General features: G+C 41.1%; 1 protein-coding gene across 1 annotated transcript in view; it reads right to left on the minus strand.

Moving 5' to 3' along the window:
* The window catches only part of RNF114 (ring finger protein 114), a 94,945-nt gene that overhangs the window by 43,687 nt on the left and 33,998 nt on the right, over nt 1-17,260 (minus strand). Inside the window, exons 4-5 of the mRNA XM_085619156.1 lie at nt 2,521-2,635; nt 851-958 (exon numbers count right to left, since the gene is read on the minus strand). Of these exons, the coding sequence (XP_085475282.1) occupies nt 851-958; nt 2,521-2,635 (223 nt within the window). The remainder of the gene's footprint in view (nt 1-850; nt 959-2,520; nt 2,636-17,260) is intronic.

Below are 17,260 nucleotides of genomic sequence, written 5' to 3' on the forward strand. Positions count from 1 at the left end.
AGCACTCTTCACTGGGCAGGAACTGTTTATACTCATCTCTTTGCATGCAGTGATGCAGTATTAAACCCTGTAAACTCCTGTGTGCTTGTCTCTCAACATCTCTTATCGCTTAAGAAAGGACTTGCATTTATATTTGCTTCCTTAAGCCTTACCCAGCTTAGTGGCTATATAAGATGACCACTCATAACCAACCAAATTATACAAAACTCCTATAACGTCACCGCACTAGTTACCGATCCAGTTTTATTTGTAAACTAGTTTACTGTAGCCATCAACAATGCTTTTAAGGACTTCCTACATTTGAGTTGCCTTGTGGTCTATCCTCCAGGCCCCTTTCTGCTTGTTGCACCTGGATTAAATAGCCGTCATCAGTGAAGAAAGTGCAGATATCGCCGTCACTAGGTATGATGTTTCACGTTAATTTAACCTGGAAAGGGAGTGTGACATGTTTCTTACTGAATTGCACCAGGTGCAAAGGCATTCATCGAGACCAGCCCTTTCTCTGCTGGTGGGAGCTGCTGAATTTGAGTACAAGGGAAATAATCATGAGAGAATATACAACCCGAGATAGGCTGTCAACCAAAAATTGTTAAAAGTGTTGCCTTTACTCAAACTCCAGACAAGCAGTGTGTGGCCTCTCATTGATATGCCCTTTACATTGTAGTGTATCATTTTATGGTTTCTAATGGCTAAATGTTGTGCCAAAAGTGTCTGCAGTGGTAGGTGCGATTACTTTTCACTGAGGTTTATATTCATACATACTTTTAATCATCTAGGTCTTTCTGACCAAGGCCAATATTACAAACTCCTCTACAAATAGAAGCACGAATAATGTAAACTTTTAACATACCACAAATGTGTCATAGGAAAATTTGTGTCGTCGACGAATATGCTCCATAAAGTTTCCACTCCTATAGTTGGGATCGCCCCATGGCATTGAGGCACATATGGGGCATACCTAACAAAGGAAACAAATTATTGTTTTGGTAATTAAAAACAACAGATAATTACGTGTGAAAAGAAACAAATCATTTATTATCCACTAGTTCAGACATTTCAGACTATAGCAAACATATTTGCCCTGAAATAATTAATTTTTTGGCAAGGTGAAGCCAAAGCAAGTTGAGAGTGATAATTCATTAGAGACATTTGCAAATGGCCTTTGAGATATTCCTCTACCAAAACTATGTTTAAAAGTAACCTATGCCAAATATGAAGAAAAACATAAATGATATTCTAAAGTTCAAACAAATGCTAGCCGTAAAGTAATCTAAAAGGTGTTACTTTCATAATTAATATCTCAAATAAAACAATTTAAAAAATCAAACTGCTGGAAAAACAGCTCTACATTGGTTAAAATGTAATTCATTTTGGTAAATAGTTTTATTTGAGGGTGTAGTACCTAATATGCGTGTCAAGTGCGGCCTTACACCAATGCATGTACTGACTCAGAGTGCAGGTCATTGTAAAGTAGGTTTAATACATTTACACCGAAGGCAGTCTTTTATGTTTTTTGCTACAGCACAAGGCAAAGTAAACACATACATGGGGTAGATGCAATATTTTGAACATTTTATAGAGATATTATGAATTAAACAACATTCCCGTACAGCATTGGACACATCTAGAAACCACCTCTGACAAGCATACTGGTTTCATATTGGTTTTAGAAGAATCTATTATGCAGCTATTGCATTATCAATAACAATGCAACAGAGTACATGAGGGAAAAATATCACATTACCATCAAGTGTGGGCTCTAACATAAAAAGTTTAAGTTGATTCAAATCAATGGTTTCTACTATGTTAGATTTACCTTTGCATAACATTTCACAAAACATTTTACAACAGTAGGAACTACGTGTCATTATGTCTTGCAACAGGTTGCAATTAAATGATGCCATGCTAGATTGGCATTGGGCTGGTAATACATGCCAATACAAAATCAATGCGATAGATAAACCAATTTTGAATCAATTCCAGAGCCAAATAGTGAGCTATAAAAGTTAGATGGAGAAAAACACAACCTTTCAAATTTAAAATAATCCATAGACTTGTTGCAAATACATTTTTTTTATTTATCAATTATGAGGCAATAAGTGGTTCTAAGAAGCAGGACAATATATAAAACACAAATGTTTCACAACAGAAAAAAACACACCATTAAGGCAATAGATATCATAACAAAGTTAGCTTACAATTATATGCCTCACTTCTTATTTAGCATCTGTCTTTCCTTTTTGCTTACCCTGAAAAATCCTACTTTTCCCAAAATTAATCTCATGGACACTGGAAATTGAGTTCAAAACAAGCAAACACGCTCTTTTGCTAAATTTCTATAACCCAAATAAAAGACCAGTATCTCATTTCTGGAACTAAAAAATCAGAATGCACGTAGTCCTATACTTTAAGAAAGTCATTGCAATCAGGCTGAAAAGCATTAGGTAACTATAATAAACGACCATTCAGAATTAAAGACAAATTAGAGAGAGGAGTAACACAAATTAAAATACAGCTTACCACGTGTCTCGAATCCAAGCTGTGGTACTTTTTGCAGTGTTCCACTAGTCCATCTTGATCAAAGTTTTTTTCAAGACAATATGGACATGGAAATGTGAAACGATTTGGGACATCTCTGAGGAAAAGTAATATTTTGTATGTTAAAGTTTGCTGCCACACAAGCACAATTTGTATTACTCCTGCCAACTATAAACCTAGGGAAATGTAAACTGTATTGTGATTAAAGGTTTCCTGGTGTACATCAGGTCATATAGACTATTCACCACATAATAAGATGTGGAAAAAAGTCAACCTCAATGACAGTTTACTAGATATCTTTGTATACATTTTACAGAGTCTGCAACAACTACTCTGGTTTTCTGGGTATACATCACACTCTTCGTAGGAATTGTATTTTTTATATCTTTAACAACTTTGGCGCTATGTGACAGAACTTCCCTAAAGTTTAATTTACCACATTGAGCCCAAAAGTGTTACACCAAATGTTAACTTTCCATGGGAAATTTGTCAGAACTAAAGAAAAGGCTTCACATATTAGTAACCAATCAGGGTGGGGTGAAGCTGCCAGGGCCAACTGGTGATGCATTTGTGGTATTATGAAAATACATTCCGAAGTTTAAAATGTTTTTAAAAGTACGTTTAGGGTCAATAAGGATACAGCATGGCAACTGAGCTACAAAATTGAATGTGCTAAATCGGTCTATAAATTTGGTATTCGTCATAACAAGGGTTTCTTATTACAATTCCTTACGGATAAGACTTTGTTATTGTAAATATTATTGTTTAAAATTTATTTTCACATTTGAGATCCAAGTATATTTGTGTATTTAGTTTTGAGATAAGTATGGATTAAACAAAAATTGCAAATGAAGGAATCTGGTAGTAGGAGAAAAATCTCTTGGTCCAATATGGATTTGTGGATTCTCAAATGATTTGTGACAGCAGGTCTAAAGGACTCAGGTTGTTTGGTTCAATCCCTATGAAGGTAGATGCACCGGAGGGTCAGTTGCAGAGGAGGTCCAGCCTGAGAAGAAGCAGAGGAGAACAAAAGGCTAGGTAGAGCAGCTCCAAATACAACAGTTTCCATGGCTAGACCAGGTGCAGCTTCCTCAAGGAATCATAGCGATGGGCAGAAAGGTGAAGAGGAGCTGAACATCCCATCTCAGCCAGAAAGAATCTCCCACAGCGTATCTTAGCAGAAACTGGGGAGCCCAGAATATTGGTAAATAGGTCCACTGGATGGGTGCCACAGAAGACAAAGAAAGACTAGACGACCTCCGGGTGAAGACGCTACTCATCTTTAGCAAGATGATGCCTACTGAGAATGTCCGCTAGCATGTTCTGAGAGCCCACTTGGTGATGTACAACCAACAAAATCCTGTGAGACCGTATCCAAGACCCCTGCTTCAGGGCCTAAACACAGTGGCACAAGCAAATGCTACCCGGATTGCTGGAGTCTGATCTGACTTAATTGAGGACTTCTCCGATCTCCTCGACACATCATCCACCCGACAAGCCCACACCACATTCATGAGTAACTTCAACCCCCAAACACCAAAACCTAAAAAAATAAAAACTCTTCAACCAGATCCATACACTCAATATGGTACAGCATGTCCTAGAACCAGCACACTCCAAAGGCGTCATCCTCGACTTTGATGTCTCAACATCATCAACAATCCAATGCAAAACACACACACCCCTAGACTGGGCCAATTACTTTACCTTTCACATGTCCCTACTTGGCATCCTAACATGAAACCAAATTCAACACAAAAGAGAAGACCAACCCTTCAGATCTATCAATGATTTCTAATGTTTGAACTCATCTCTCACCCTACCATCTCCATATCCAATTTCAACATCCTTCTACACAACATCAACAATTGTTGGTAAGCTATGAGAACATCCAGGGCCCACATACAACACCCAGGTACACAAGAATCTGGCACTGGCGCCAACATCAGAGCAAATGGCAGCAGACAACTGCATTCAGCACTGCTCACAGAAGCACCATAGTAAAGTGGAAGATGGCAAGTATAGGCTGGGTGAAGCCATGATTTGAGAAGGGTTAGAGCCATGAGCAAGAAACTCTAGTAAAGGAATAATGGGCTCTGGCCCGGACCAGATTCCAGCATATATTTTATTTTCAACAAAACAGGGTCTGAAGACAAATTTGAGGCTGTGGTCAAGAGAATGATGCTCCTGACTGGGAGATCAGCCCCATCGATCAGGATCAAAGTTGAGAGGCAAAGAATTTGTTTTTGAGGTGCTTCTTGCAGGACTTGTTTTTAGAAGTTGCCCACTACAAAGACTTACATGTAGATGGTGAAATTGATTGGGACCTGGAGTGAGGATGAACTCTTCATTATTCGTGGCACACATCATGAAGAGCCCTGCCTTTTATTTCTTGATGGTGGCCTTTACATGCATTACAAGTGAACAAAAAAGTGAGGAGTGGGATTCTTCAATTAATCTCAGCCACTGGTAATTACTTGAGGCCACATTAGAGTCCATTGTTTTTTGCACACAAAGCTATTTCAACTTTACTGTATTTAGTCTATTGACTGAAGAGAATTATAGAAGAGAGGTATATTCATGCAGAAGTATCCACCAGAATATGCACAATAGCGAAGGGTGAAAGAGCCTTCAGTTGACATTTGTGAAAAAGAGCCCTGTCAGCTCCAGGGCTTACAGGCCTGCACAAATTATTTTATATCATACAAAAAGCAGCATGGAGGGAAGAGACCATGCATACTTTCCTGCACCTTTCTCTTTTTAGCCTAAGGTTATGCAATATTTTTCATTTTTAGCCTTAGTGTACCGTAAAAAATCCCCCTCACCCAAAGTCTGACAGATACTTCATCAACTCAGTTACTGAGTTCCCTAAAAAGTAGTAATATTTGGGTAGTATTGGGGTTCAATATATGCACCTAGGTGCAATACAAACTGGCATCTCCATGTAGATTAAGTCCAATTACTTTGCATTACTGGGCCGCTTTAAGTGCATTTGTTTTATAATTATGAATATTAGGGAACATTACTGCGAATGCAATAAGGGTACCAAATATCGAAATGAGTATGTACGGAAAATTGATTGAGATTACCTTTGGATAACATGGCACCCTGATTATCCTTAGATGCCTGCAAACAATGTTTTGTAGGACTTGACTGAAAGATGAAGGATTGCTGAAGCCCACAAAGAAAAAGTGCAGCCTCTCCCCCACATCTTCCCAGATCTTACTGTTTAGCCTCCAGAATCAATTTGGTGGCAATGCACAAGGTTTCCGGTTAGTTAGACCTTGAAAATATAGCAGCCTGGTATAACAGGCCCCAAACGCCGTAGTGCATCCTGGAAACAAGGTAAAGTGTATACTAGCCTGCATCCTCTCTGGGGGAAAACAATCTCATAGCTGAGTGCTTATATTTTGAATTTTTTTTAGAAGCTTTGTAACCAACTGGCAGTGTGCCGCTTTGCAGTATTCAAGCACTGAGCACCTATGCTGCTGCCACACTCCTCTGACACAAACTTGCAAGGTCCCTGTTGCGGTAAATCCTGAAAAAGAAGCAGTGTACCGCTCATTTCCTGAAGGCTGGGAATCAGCCTGATGCCCTGCTGAAGGTTTGCTGGCCTTCCTCATACAGTGCATATTCAGCAAACGCTATTTTCAAAGATGTACATTTTCTTACATCAGGAATTGCGATTTCCTAATTGTAATTTGGTAAGACTCGCGAGTAGGAAATCGCAATTCTAGAACTTTGTACATGTGGCCTTTTGTTTCTTATGAAAGTGCTCTTTTTAAGAAAAGTCCAACTTTGGCTGTACAGTCTAAACTCAACTTTCACACCACTTCCTTTGAGACAGGCCATGGCCACACAAAAAAAAAATACCTTAAGGTGTTAAGGATACCAGGGTGACCACATTTCTTTCACAGAAGACACAGTGTTCATATCTGTAGAGAATACATGCACACGGTTATTGTTGAGTGATGTCTGCAAATTCAAGGATTGTGGGGAAAATCTCTGGACAGTCAGACTCTCAGTTGACAGGTGCCTATGTGGACTGAGAGGGACTCCATTGCCAGATGAATCTAGCATGAGAACAAAACCAAGTCTTACCACAGTAGAACCATTGGATAATGGTTACTAGGCCACTGTCAAAATGACAAATTACTTTACGAATAACGGAAAAATGTGGAATGGCTACGGGAAAAGGTGAGCGAATTCAGAAGAAGTGCGTCTTCCAGGAGGCGAATAAAGTACACTTGCAGCTGTGCTTGGATTCAAATGCCTATCTCCCAGAATGTTTTGTCTGCATAGCAGATTGAAAAGATCTGCTCATCTCTTGCTCAAGTGAAGTTTAGGCGGTCCTGATGACAGGTTGAAGGCAGATTCTGCCAGACACAGGGCTGAAAGCCGAATACTGAGACAGTACACAGTTACACCATCCTACTGGCAGAGCTGGGGTGTGACCTTGCTTGTTCATATAAAGCTTGAATACGCAGATGTCCAACAGTATTGTACTCACTTGCCACAAAGTTAGCCCAAGAAGGCTGTTCTGCATTGAACTATCCCCTTTAGGTCAATCATGTTGATGTTGGGTCCACTATGGAGCAGATGTTATCAACTTAGATTGGATTCCAAATGCAGTTTGACAACTTGGGAGTGACCAGCACCGGAGTGTTGGGTGGAGTCAAGCGAAGACATAAGATGTAGGCCTCCTGAGCCCAATGAGAGTGTACAGGATGTTGTAAAACAGAGTAACAAATGTTGACTTGGGCTAGTCTCATGATCCCTTTCAGAAGCTAGATGCACCTATACGTTTCATATTCTTATACAGGTTACATACATTTCCAGCTGGACACAGACCATCAAACCGCTCAGCAGAACCACAATGGTTTTAACTTAAGCATCACTTTGTAAATAGGACAAAGTTTAAGGAAGAACCAGCATCTTCACTAGGTGAAAAGCTTTTACCCATCATAGAATCACACAAAGATTAACAGAACAAATATATTTTGCTCGCCTTCCAAAAGACCTTATGTTGTGAAATTTGTCCAAACCCGCAGACTGTCCAACAGTTTTGGCAATAACTAAAGGACCATTCACTCCTCACTTCTGGGGACACAAAATTGTAGAAAATGAGGCAATTGCAAAGTCCACCAGGGATGTAATGGTTAAGAAGGTCCAAGATTTGAGAATTCCCTTGGCCATAGAATACAGTGTATGCCACAGAATGTATCCTTTAATGAGTAGTCCAAGCAGTTCTTTGCAGGAGGCGGGAGCATGACAAAGCTTCGCTATTCCCTTAATTATCTTGACCAAATGATTTTGGACTTACTGCGGGGACTACAGCGATTAATTAGAGCTCAAAATACAGATTTTACAGTAGTCCAGTTTCATAGTTGTATTTTCTCAGAGCGTAAAAACAGCTTAAAGGGGTTCAGACAAAATGTTTTCGTGGAACCAACGGTGTTGTTTTTTTTTTCTTTTCTAAGATCAAGATTTTTTTTACCGGTTTGACAAAACCAACCTTTCTTGATGAAGTGTCTTTCCTCCACCTTATTTTTCCAAACAACATACTATCTTCCCGTACCAATCTCTGCACCTCCCCAAGTACACCCACCCCCTTTTTCTTTCTTACCTCTTTGTCATGCTGTCCTATAAAATGAACATTCACCTTTCCCACAAAAGCATTATATTTTCATGCCAGAGGCAATTTGTCACTTCAACTTTTAAAAAGACGTTTTATCACCCTGCTTTAGTCTGGCTGACTTTCTTCAGTTCAGAAATTTGTCAAGATGACAGATTACCCAGCCTCACATGAATGCAGTGGAAACAAATGAGGGAAGTTTCCTCATGTAATAGCTAAGCCCCCAGCTCCCGAAAGCAACGCTAATGAACAAGTTACTTACCTTCGGTAACGCTTTCTCGTGAGCGCGTTGGTAAATAGCGCCCACATCCAAGTCTGCACGGAATGCGATGTGCATGGTGCCTATATAGGCGCCACCTTGATGCACGGACATCAGTTTCTTTTGTGACACATTCCGTGTCCACAGACGCAAAGGGAAGTCAGAATATTTGTCATTAGTGTGGTGGATAGAAGAGAACATTCCATATGAGAAAGTGCGGAATGCAGAGCATGGAGGAACAGAGAGTTGGTAAGGAATCTACAGTTAAATACTATCAGAAAAGGCTTTTTCAAAGGTAAATAACTTGTTCTTCTTGAAGAGACTTCTAACTTTACATTCCTTACGTTAGATTAGATGCCACAGCAATAACCTTCCGGATGGTGGGGCTGTAAACTGACTTAACCAAGAAGTGGTACAGAATGTGGCAGCCCAGCTTCTTTTAGGGCTGCGGAAATACGATCACATTCGTAAACACCTAAAGGAATTGTACTGGCCGCCAATCGGAGGAAAGGATACAGTTCAAGGGGCTTGTGATGACCCACATAGCCTTTTACAAGTCAGGCCCTTGCTACCTGGCCAACAGACTAGCACAATACTGTCCAATGAGAACTTTACGGTCCTCCGATGTTCAACTGGCTGCTGTGCTATAAACTAAGAAGGAAGAAATGGGGCGGCTCCCCCTTTTCAGCTCTTGCCACTTCTAGCTGGAAGGCTCTTCCTCTTCACCTGAGGGCCATCGAAGATAAAGGTTCCTTCAAAAAGGGCCTTAAAACTTTGCTGTTCAACCTTGCTTTCTGAATAATTTCATTTGACCAGCGGTTTTCGAATCTTAGTACTGGGACACTCCGCTGAGAAGCCATGCACTCTATAAAAATATATATAATAGTGATAATAATGATAATAATTATGATGATAATTAAAAGTCTTGCAGGACCGAGGGGACAAAATGTCTGTTTTGACAGTGACCATATAGGTAGTAGTGCTTCATGACAGTCAGAAGCGACACCCACATAGTTACATGGCAAATGTAGTCACTGCCTTGGCTCTGGTCGAGTGAGTCCTCAAGCCGTCTGGAGGCTGCTTCTTCACCAGTGCTTAGCAGATCCCTATGCAGAGTATAATCCATTGACAGATGGTTCTCTTCTGCACAGCTTTACCCTTCTTTACTCCGGCAAATCAACGAAAAGCTGCTGGTCCAGTAGGTAATCCTTGGAATGATTGATATAAAACTAAAGTCCCTCTTTGGATCCAAACAATGGAGCCTCTACTACTCCTTAGAGGGGTGAGGCGGAGCAAGGCAGGGACTCAGAAGAGGAGCCCATCAGAAAGGTGAACAATAGAAGCAAGCCCCACTGGAGCATAATAACAAAGGAAGGCGGAAATGTGCTGCAAACCTTTTGGAAACAGAGTCGCAATGAGCGACTTAAACAGGGAAAGTTGATCTGGCAACCTCAAAAAAGTTGAGATAGCCAAGGAACCTTTAAGTGCCCAGCGCTGGCCCCTGCATGGCCAAAGACAACACAAACAGTAACACCTGAGACAGATTGACATGAAGTGGCTCAACGCAATTGTCTGAACACCAAGCCACAAATTTGTCCCAATGGCAGGTGTAAATGGACTTGGTTGAGAGACCCCTGGCTGTCAGAATAACATCTACAACCTGGCTGTGGTGTGGTCTGTGAACATCTGAACCAGCCTCCCTTTGATGGTTGGCAGAAAACCTTTCAACCACAAGAGGATGACCCACATCTACAACAAGTTGATGTGGAGGCGGGATTCCGCATGAGACCTGAGTCCCATGATCTCCACCTCTCCCAGCTGGCCAACCCACCTCAGAAGTTACACATCTGTCACCACTGTCAACTCTGGGAGGGGGTAGAAAGCAGGGTCTGTTGCTGACCAGATCAGGGTTCAATAACCACCACTACAGATCTCTTGTAGCCTCTTTCCAAATCTGGACCCGGTCAGATATTCCACTGATGACCCCACTGGGACTTCAAATACCAGTGCAGAAACTGCACATACCAACTGGCGTGTTTCACCAGCAGGAGACCATCAGGCCCAGTAGCCTCGTAGTCCATCTCACCAAAATCCAGGCTGAAGCCTAAAACATCAGGATCATAGGCCAAATGCCCTGGACTTTCCACGCAAGAGGGTAGGCACACAACTGTAGGGTGTCCACAATAGCTCCGATGAAAGGGAGCGTTTGGGAAGGAGTCCGGTGTGACATGTTGATAGTAAACCCCAACAAATAAAGAATAAACAAAGTTCGCCATAGTCTGAAGGTGGGTGATGATTGCCTGGGACGAGCCAACCTTCAACAGTCAATAGTTGAGGTAGGGAAAGACTGGAATCCCCAACATACGAAGGTGAGCAGCAACCAGCGTCTTGGGCAGTGGTGAGGCCTAAAACGACCACAGCAAACGGAAAGTTTTAGGAACCCACCGTGAACCACAGGTAACACGTTTGGGCCTGCACGACAGGGATATGAAAATAGGCATCCTGCAGGTCCAACGTTACATCCAGTCTCCAGGGTTCAGGGCAAACAGGACCTGGGCAAGAGTGAGTATCTTCAACCTTTCCTGCTTCACAAAGCTGTTGAGAAGACGAAGATCTAGAATAAGAGGGACACCGCTGTACTTTTTCGGCACCAGAAAGTAGTGGAAGCAACAACCAATGTTCCCTCTAATTTTCTTTATTTGTGTGCGGCAGTATAAGGTCTATAAGGCGCTGCAGCCAAGGCTATGTGCGCCAAGAACCCAACCGCGTGTGTGGGTGCAGCGACAAATCTCAGTGGAAATATCGCTCAAACATTTGCTTAATAAATTGAAAAGACAGTGTGTTTCTACACATACAGTAATGAGAATGAATGCGTTGTCTCCCGTGGGAGTAACGTCCTTTACTCAGCACTCCGTTATTAACAAAATTCAAATAATGATGATCCAAGTGATAATAGATTATTTCACAAAATGTTCTTTAATTCAAGTTATATTCAGTTTCTTTGAAATTCATACTATTTCTCGCATAGTATTATCCATATTTATTTTCAACGGATTCGAAGTATTTCAACCCGAATTCAAAGTATTTCAGCCCTATGCATTTCGGGCGAACCCTTCTTCAGGGGTCTTACATTCTGAAAGCATAAAACATTTTATTCAAATAACAAGATGCAACACAAATTTCATGAAGAGTATCAAACATATTATGCTAGCAACAGTATTGGATGTTTAAAAAAAGTCCAATGAATTGTGAGCGGAAGAGTACCGGACTGTGAAAATGTTAAATTCATGCATTGGATGGTGGCGAACACGTTTAGTTGATATCTATATTATGTGTGTTTGTACGGGAACTGTTACAAAATCTGTCTGAAAAAATGACGTGAGTTTAACTGTGACGACGTGAGGAAAGGGTGAGACAAAACTCCTATCGAAAAAGTGTTCATGCGGGATAATTGTGAAAAAACGAACTCCGGTGATGTGAACGGCATAAGTATTACAGGGTGAACCGAATCGGGGTTTATTTTAACTGACCTGTCAAAAGGTAAACATCAAATTCTGTCAATCTGTCGTGGAGAACCACGGCATGGAAAATGATGAACGGAACTGTCTGAAATAAAAATTACAAGTGCTATTCAGTAAACGGAGAATACGAAAATAATTCTGAGAGCTGTATTGACCGTAAAAAAACGGTGGTTGTGTAAAGTCTTACCGCGATGGGAATTCAGTCAGGTGGCGTTGTAGAACCGTTCGTATGTATTCGGGAAGTGGTTACTTCCTTGTATTACAAAATACGATGACTAGATCATCACGTGATGATGAAGAGTGAAAAAAGACTGTACCATCATGGATACGAAGATGCGTGTCTAAAATAATGTTTAAAAAGCAAAAGTGTGTGCTAACTAGAACATTGATTGCCAATTAATTGGCCTTTAAAATACATGAGGATCGACGGTAATGTATAAGTTTTCCGGTTTTTGCACAAAGAGAGAAAAAAAATGTCTATTTGTTTTTGTTCAATAAAGTTTTTAAACTAGGTATGAAAAAAAGTGGAGAATCTGCGGTGTAGAGCAAGGCTGACTCTGCTCTCAAGAAAGTGTCCCTCATAGTCATTGAAATGCACTCATAATTGCACTGAAATTTTGAAAATGTCACACATAGCAATCTGAAACCTTGGCAGCTATGTGTAGTCGCTTTTCTGTTCGTGTGAAATTTCCTGGTTTTTGGCTTTAAAATTCTGGTCACCCTATCTATCATCAAAAGGGACACAGCAAGCCTATCAGCATGACGTGTGCTTTCACAATCCCTAATACATATTGGGGATTGTGAAAGCACAAATTGTGCTGTTAGGCTTGTTGGCTGCCTTTTGTTAATAGAGCGCGGCAGATTGCATGCCTTTTTGAAAGTTTTCATGTTAATTGCAGGGCCCGACATGCTTACACTCTGGGCTGCATTTAACATGAAAACTTTCAAAAAAGGCACACAAACTGCTGCACTCTGTTAAGAAAAAGCATGCAGCAAGCCCAACAGCATGATGTGTGCTTTCACAATCACTAATATATGTTAATGATTGTGAAAGCACACGTCATGATTTTAGGTTTGCTGCATAACATTTTATTTAACAGAGCGCGGCAGATTGTCTTTTTTTCTTCAAGTATTTGCCTCTCGTGGTGTGTGCGCGCTGCAAAGAAGGCACTGCTCGCTCGGATTCAAAATGGTGCGCGCAAGCGTGCAGCTTAGAGGGAACAGTGGTAACAACCATTACTTATTTCTGAAGTCAGAAAACTCAATGGCTCATATGGCCAAAAGAGCCAGCACCTCCTACTGTACCAAGGACAGATCTTCCAACAATCATTGTAGAGAACGTGGCAATGGTGGTGGTGCCTCCAGGAAGGGAAGTAGGTAACCCTGCACCACAATCTGTAACACCCCCTTATCTGAGACGACCTCTTGCCATGCAGGAAGAAAGTGCTATATCCTCCCTTTACCGGATGTTTGTGTGCCGAGGAGGGTGCAGTCAAGAGGTCTGTGGGGGGCCACCTGAGAGTCACTGTGGAGCCCATTTCCCTGCCAATGGTACTCAATCCACACCTTATTATGAACTTTGCCACGCCCAGGCCATCCAAGATGGCTTCGGTGAGAGTCGATCGGACTTCATCAGGCACCATGGGGAGCACTTGCTCCACCGAATCACACATGTGGGAATAGCAATCCAGCTGGCAAGCTGTAGAAGCCTACTAAAAGAAATACCAGTCTGTCAGCACATATGATGAAAGAGAATTTCTTACATGACAAGATACAAATCAATAGTACTTGCAGCACGGAGACAGCCAGCAAAGTGGCTGAATGTCCAATAAGGAAGAGTCTTTCAAAGCCTTTTATTGGTGCAAACCACAAAGGAAAAATGTCATTATTCCTGCAATATATGTCCAGTAAAAGTACAGGATTATAACATTTCTTAAGAAATTAAGCAAAAGGTGCAGCTTCTGCCCATCAGTAGCCTCAGCAAGTTACACAAGTATAGAACACCAGGCCAATCAGAAGAGGCCAACACTACGTGATACCTGCATGGTCTGAGATGGACTGTTGCTATCCACATGTTCCCTGCTTGGGATATTTTGGGACGACCCAAGCTAATGCAATGTACCAGTAACAACAATTTCTACAGAAGTGATTTGCAAAATCTGTTCTAGTTGAGGACACAGACTGTGCCACTTCCAAATATGGTGTGCCCAAGCGCTTGTGGCTAAGCTAGCATCATGTACTGTCTGAATATGGTTCTTAAGCGAGAGCAGCTTACTTTCAGCAACTGCAGAAACATTTAATTATTTTGTGTTAAAAATTCTACAAGCCTTTAAAAGTATATCTATTGTATCACAAAGCAGGCAGCTTAATTATGTTAGGAAAGTAATTATAAAAACAGCTTCCACAAAGCAGTGTTAAAAGAAAGCAGAGTCATGCTGGAAGAGAAAAAGATCTTCTTACAGAACGTGTCCTGCCTCTTGGCCTCTCTACCCTGAGGGGGCAGGCGTGGGGGGTTTGGTGGGTAGAGTGTAGAAAGCCCCTGGTTTGACCTTCGATGATGAAGCATGCACCATCAAGATCTCTGGAGTGGGAAGCTGGATCAGAAACATGGGGTCTTCCGGAGCCGGGCGGTGGAGGTGGGCCACTTGGTGATTTACTGGAACCCCTGAAAAGGGCTTGGACCAAGCCCCCAGGAGGACATCCATAAGTGGCTCATTAAATGGGAGCATGGTTCTAAGCTGGTCTGCCCCGGCTGATGTACCTCTGTCAATAAGCTAGTCAAGGGTGTCAGCGCCCATCTGATAACCATGGCAAAAGATGTACTCTCCTTGGTGGCTGGACCAGGTTGAGTGACTAAACTGATGTCAGGAGAGGGGTCCAGCCCACTGGCATCACCCAACTCCTCATACCAGTTCCTTCGTGCAAACTCCGGGCAATATCATCAGTGGGGTCAAGGACCCCATACTCAGTCTCCTTTTCAAATTCAGCACCCCTAGACAGAGGTGCTGTATCCGTCCCAAAAGGTTGTTGTGGCTCAGGTAGCGCCAGTCTCAAAGTCGGACAGACTATGTGGAGGTACCTTCTCGAAATTGTAAAGAAGGAATGGTTTGTCTCAGGGTGTCAGAGACATCGGTACCGATGGACCAAACTCCTGCAAGTGTTGTGCAAAGGATCTGAACGGCGTCAGGGTAGGCCCCGCTGATGGTAACCTAGTTGGAGTACCATCCCACTCCTCAGGACAAAAGGCGCTGCAGAAAATTAGGAATGCAACCTGCAATTATCATCTGCGGAGTATACAATAACTTTAGGTAATACCATAGTAGCATTGTGCATTGGCAGAAAGTGCTGCACACAGTGATGAAAACAAACTTGTAGTGAACTCTATTAATCCAAATGTATCAGTTTTCACATGAAAACTGAAACGTTGGCACAGTGGTAACACTCTGGTTAAGCAGGGAATTGACTACAATTGTTTGAGTCTCTAATTCAGTGATGCGGATGACACCCTGAGTTAATCAATGTAATAAGTGCCCTAAGGAGATTGTATAACTATTTCCAAGCTTCCACACTGAGCTCAATCCTGTCCGTGTTCAAAGGCAGACTAAGCGCCGCCATAGTGCATGGTCAGATTGCATTTTCTTATAAACTTCAATTAGTTTGATCCAGCCAATTACATTTATATGCCTCAATAAAATGTTGCTATCAAGCGGTATCTTGGTACCACACTTAGCTATACTCTGATATATATACAAGAGAAGTGTAGACCGTATTGATATGGAAGGAACTGGTTGAATTTAAGGGGAAAATTAGCAACCCGTGAAAGAAGAATTTCTGTACATGTCCTGAGCCCTTGGGACACATGCACACAATGAATTTGGCCAGGATGTTTGGACACTGGTGTCTGCAGCTGCTTTGCAGCAGTACCCTGGGCATTAGAGCAGAGAATCTCAGAATAACGTCAACAGTTGTGAGATTTATTGACCTATTCTTACAATGGAGGGCGATTCAACATTATTATTTTAGATTTTACAAAGAATGAATGTGAAGAGATTTACAGATTTTAAATGTTATCAAGTACAGAAAAGATCTGTTATTAAACCGCAATATTAGGATTGTAAATTATTATCTTATAAATTCTACACAACTTAACAGGAAATATAATTGCTTATATGGGTATGGTTGACTAACTTCTATTTCAGTTTCTGTAGTCTAGTTACCTCCACAGGGAAGCAGATTAATTCTCTTTCTTCTTTTAAACACATTTTAGTAACAGTGCCTGATGCTATAATGGCTAAATTTGAACACAAACAATAAAACTTACTAGTACAATTTTCTTCTAGAAAAACTCACTACTGCTGCTTCTCTTCTAAATACCAAACAAACTCTTAAATCAAACTTCGCATGAAAATACAGAATAACCATAACAAATCGCCTTCAGTTGGATCACTGATCAATTTGTAGAGTGATCTATGCTGACAAGTCTGTAGTGGGCTACATATGAACTTTAAACTTTACATATTATTGAGGCAATACGGATTGTATAGGATTACACTTATATTTTCAATTGTGGCAGTTTCACATCACTTATCACAAGGACATCTTTTAAGCTACTGGTAGAAGGAAAGAGTTATATTTCTCTGCTAAGCCATTTATTGGTGTGATGGCTAACTGACAGTTAAGGGGTTTTGGAGAAGAAGCAGCTGATGTTTTCATTTAGACTGGCAGGTAACTCAATTACCTTAAAGGCCTGAGGAGGTTATTCCAGAAGTTGTGGAGGATGCATTATTAAGAATATATTCACCGTTGGTTTTTAAAGGATGCAACTTTCTGAACTCAATTTTGTATACAGGCTATATTTCTTGTTCTACCTTGTAGGTATATAGTGTCTGAACTATTCCTGTGACTCAAAAGATATTAAAGTGGAAACACTCATAAAATGGCAGCCATTATAGGCTGACCAAGGCAGGCTAGTTGTGATAGAAAGGCTAATGCTGGCGACATTTCCATTGTCCATCACAGTGATAAGTATAGGCCAAACAGGTCAAATCCTTAAGGTGCAGAAAGAGGAGTTTTACGGCAAGCTAAGTGCTAAATGCATGGGTTTTTTTTACTGTAGAGTTATCTGAGATTTAAATGTGAACCAAACTCCAAGGGACCTTTCCACAAACTGAATTCTAGTACGTTTATTAGTACAACAATGTTTAAAAAATAACTTACATTAATATTTAACATAAAAATATATGTACTAATTTTTTCCGAGTTAAATAAACTTTTTGGACTTTTCCCTATAGTTTACCATAGGTAGAC

Source organism: Triturus cristatus, chromosome 7 (genome assembly GCF_964204655.1).
Source record: "Triturus cristatus chromosome 7, aTriCri1.1, whole genome shotgun sequence".
Lineage (NCBI taxonomy): Eukaryota > Metazoa > Chordata > Amphibia > Caudata > Salamandridae > Triturus > Triturus cristatus.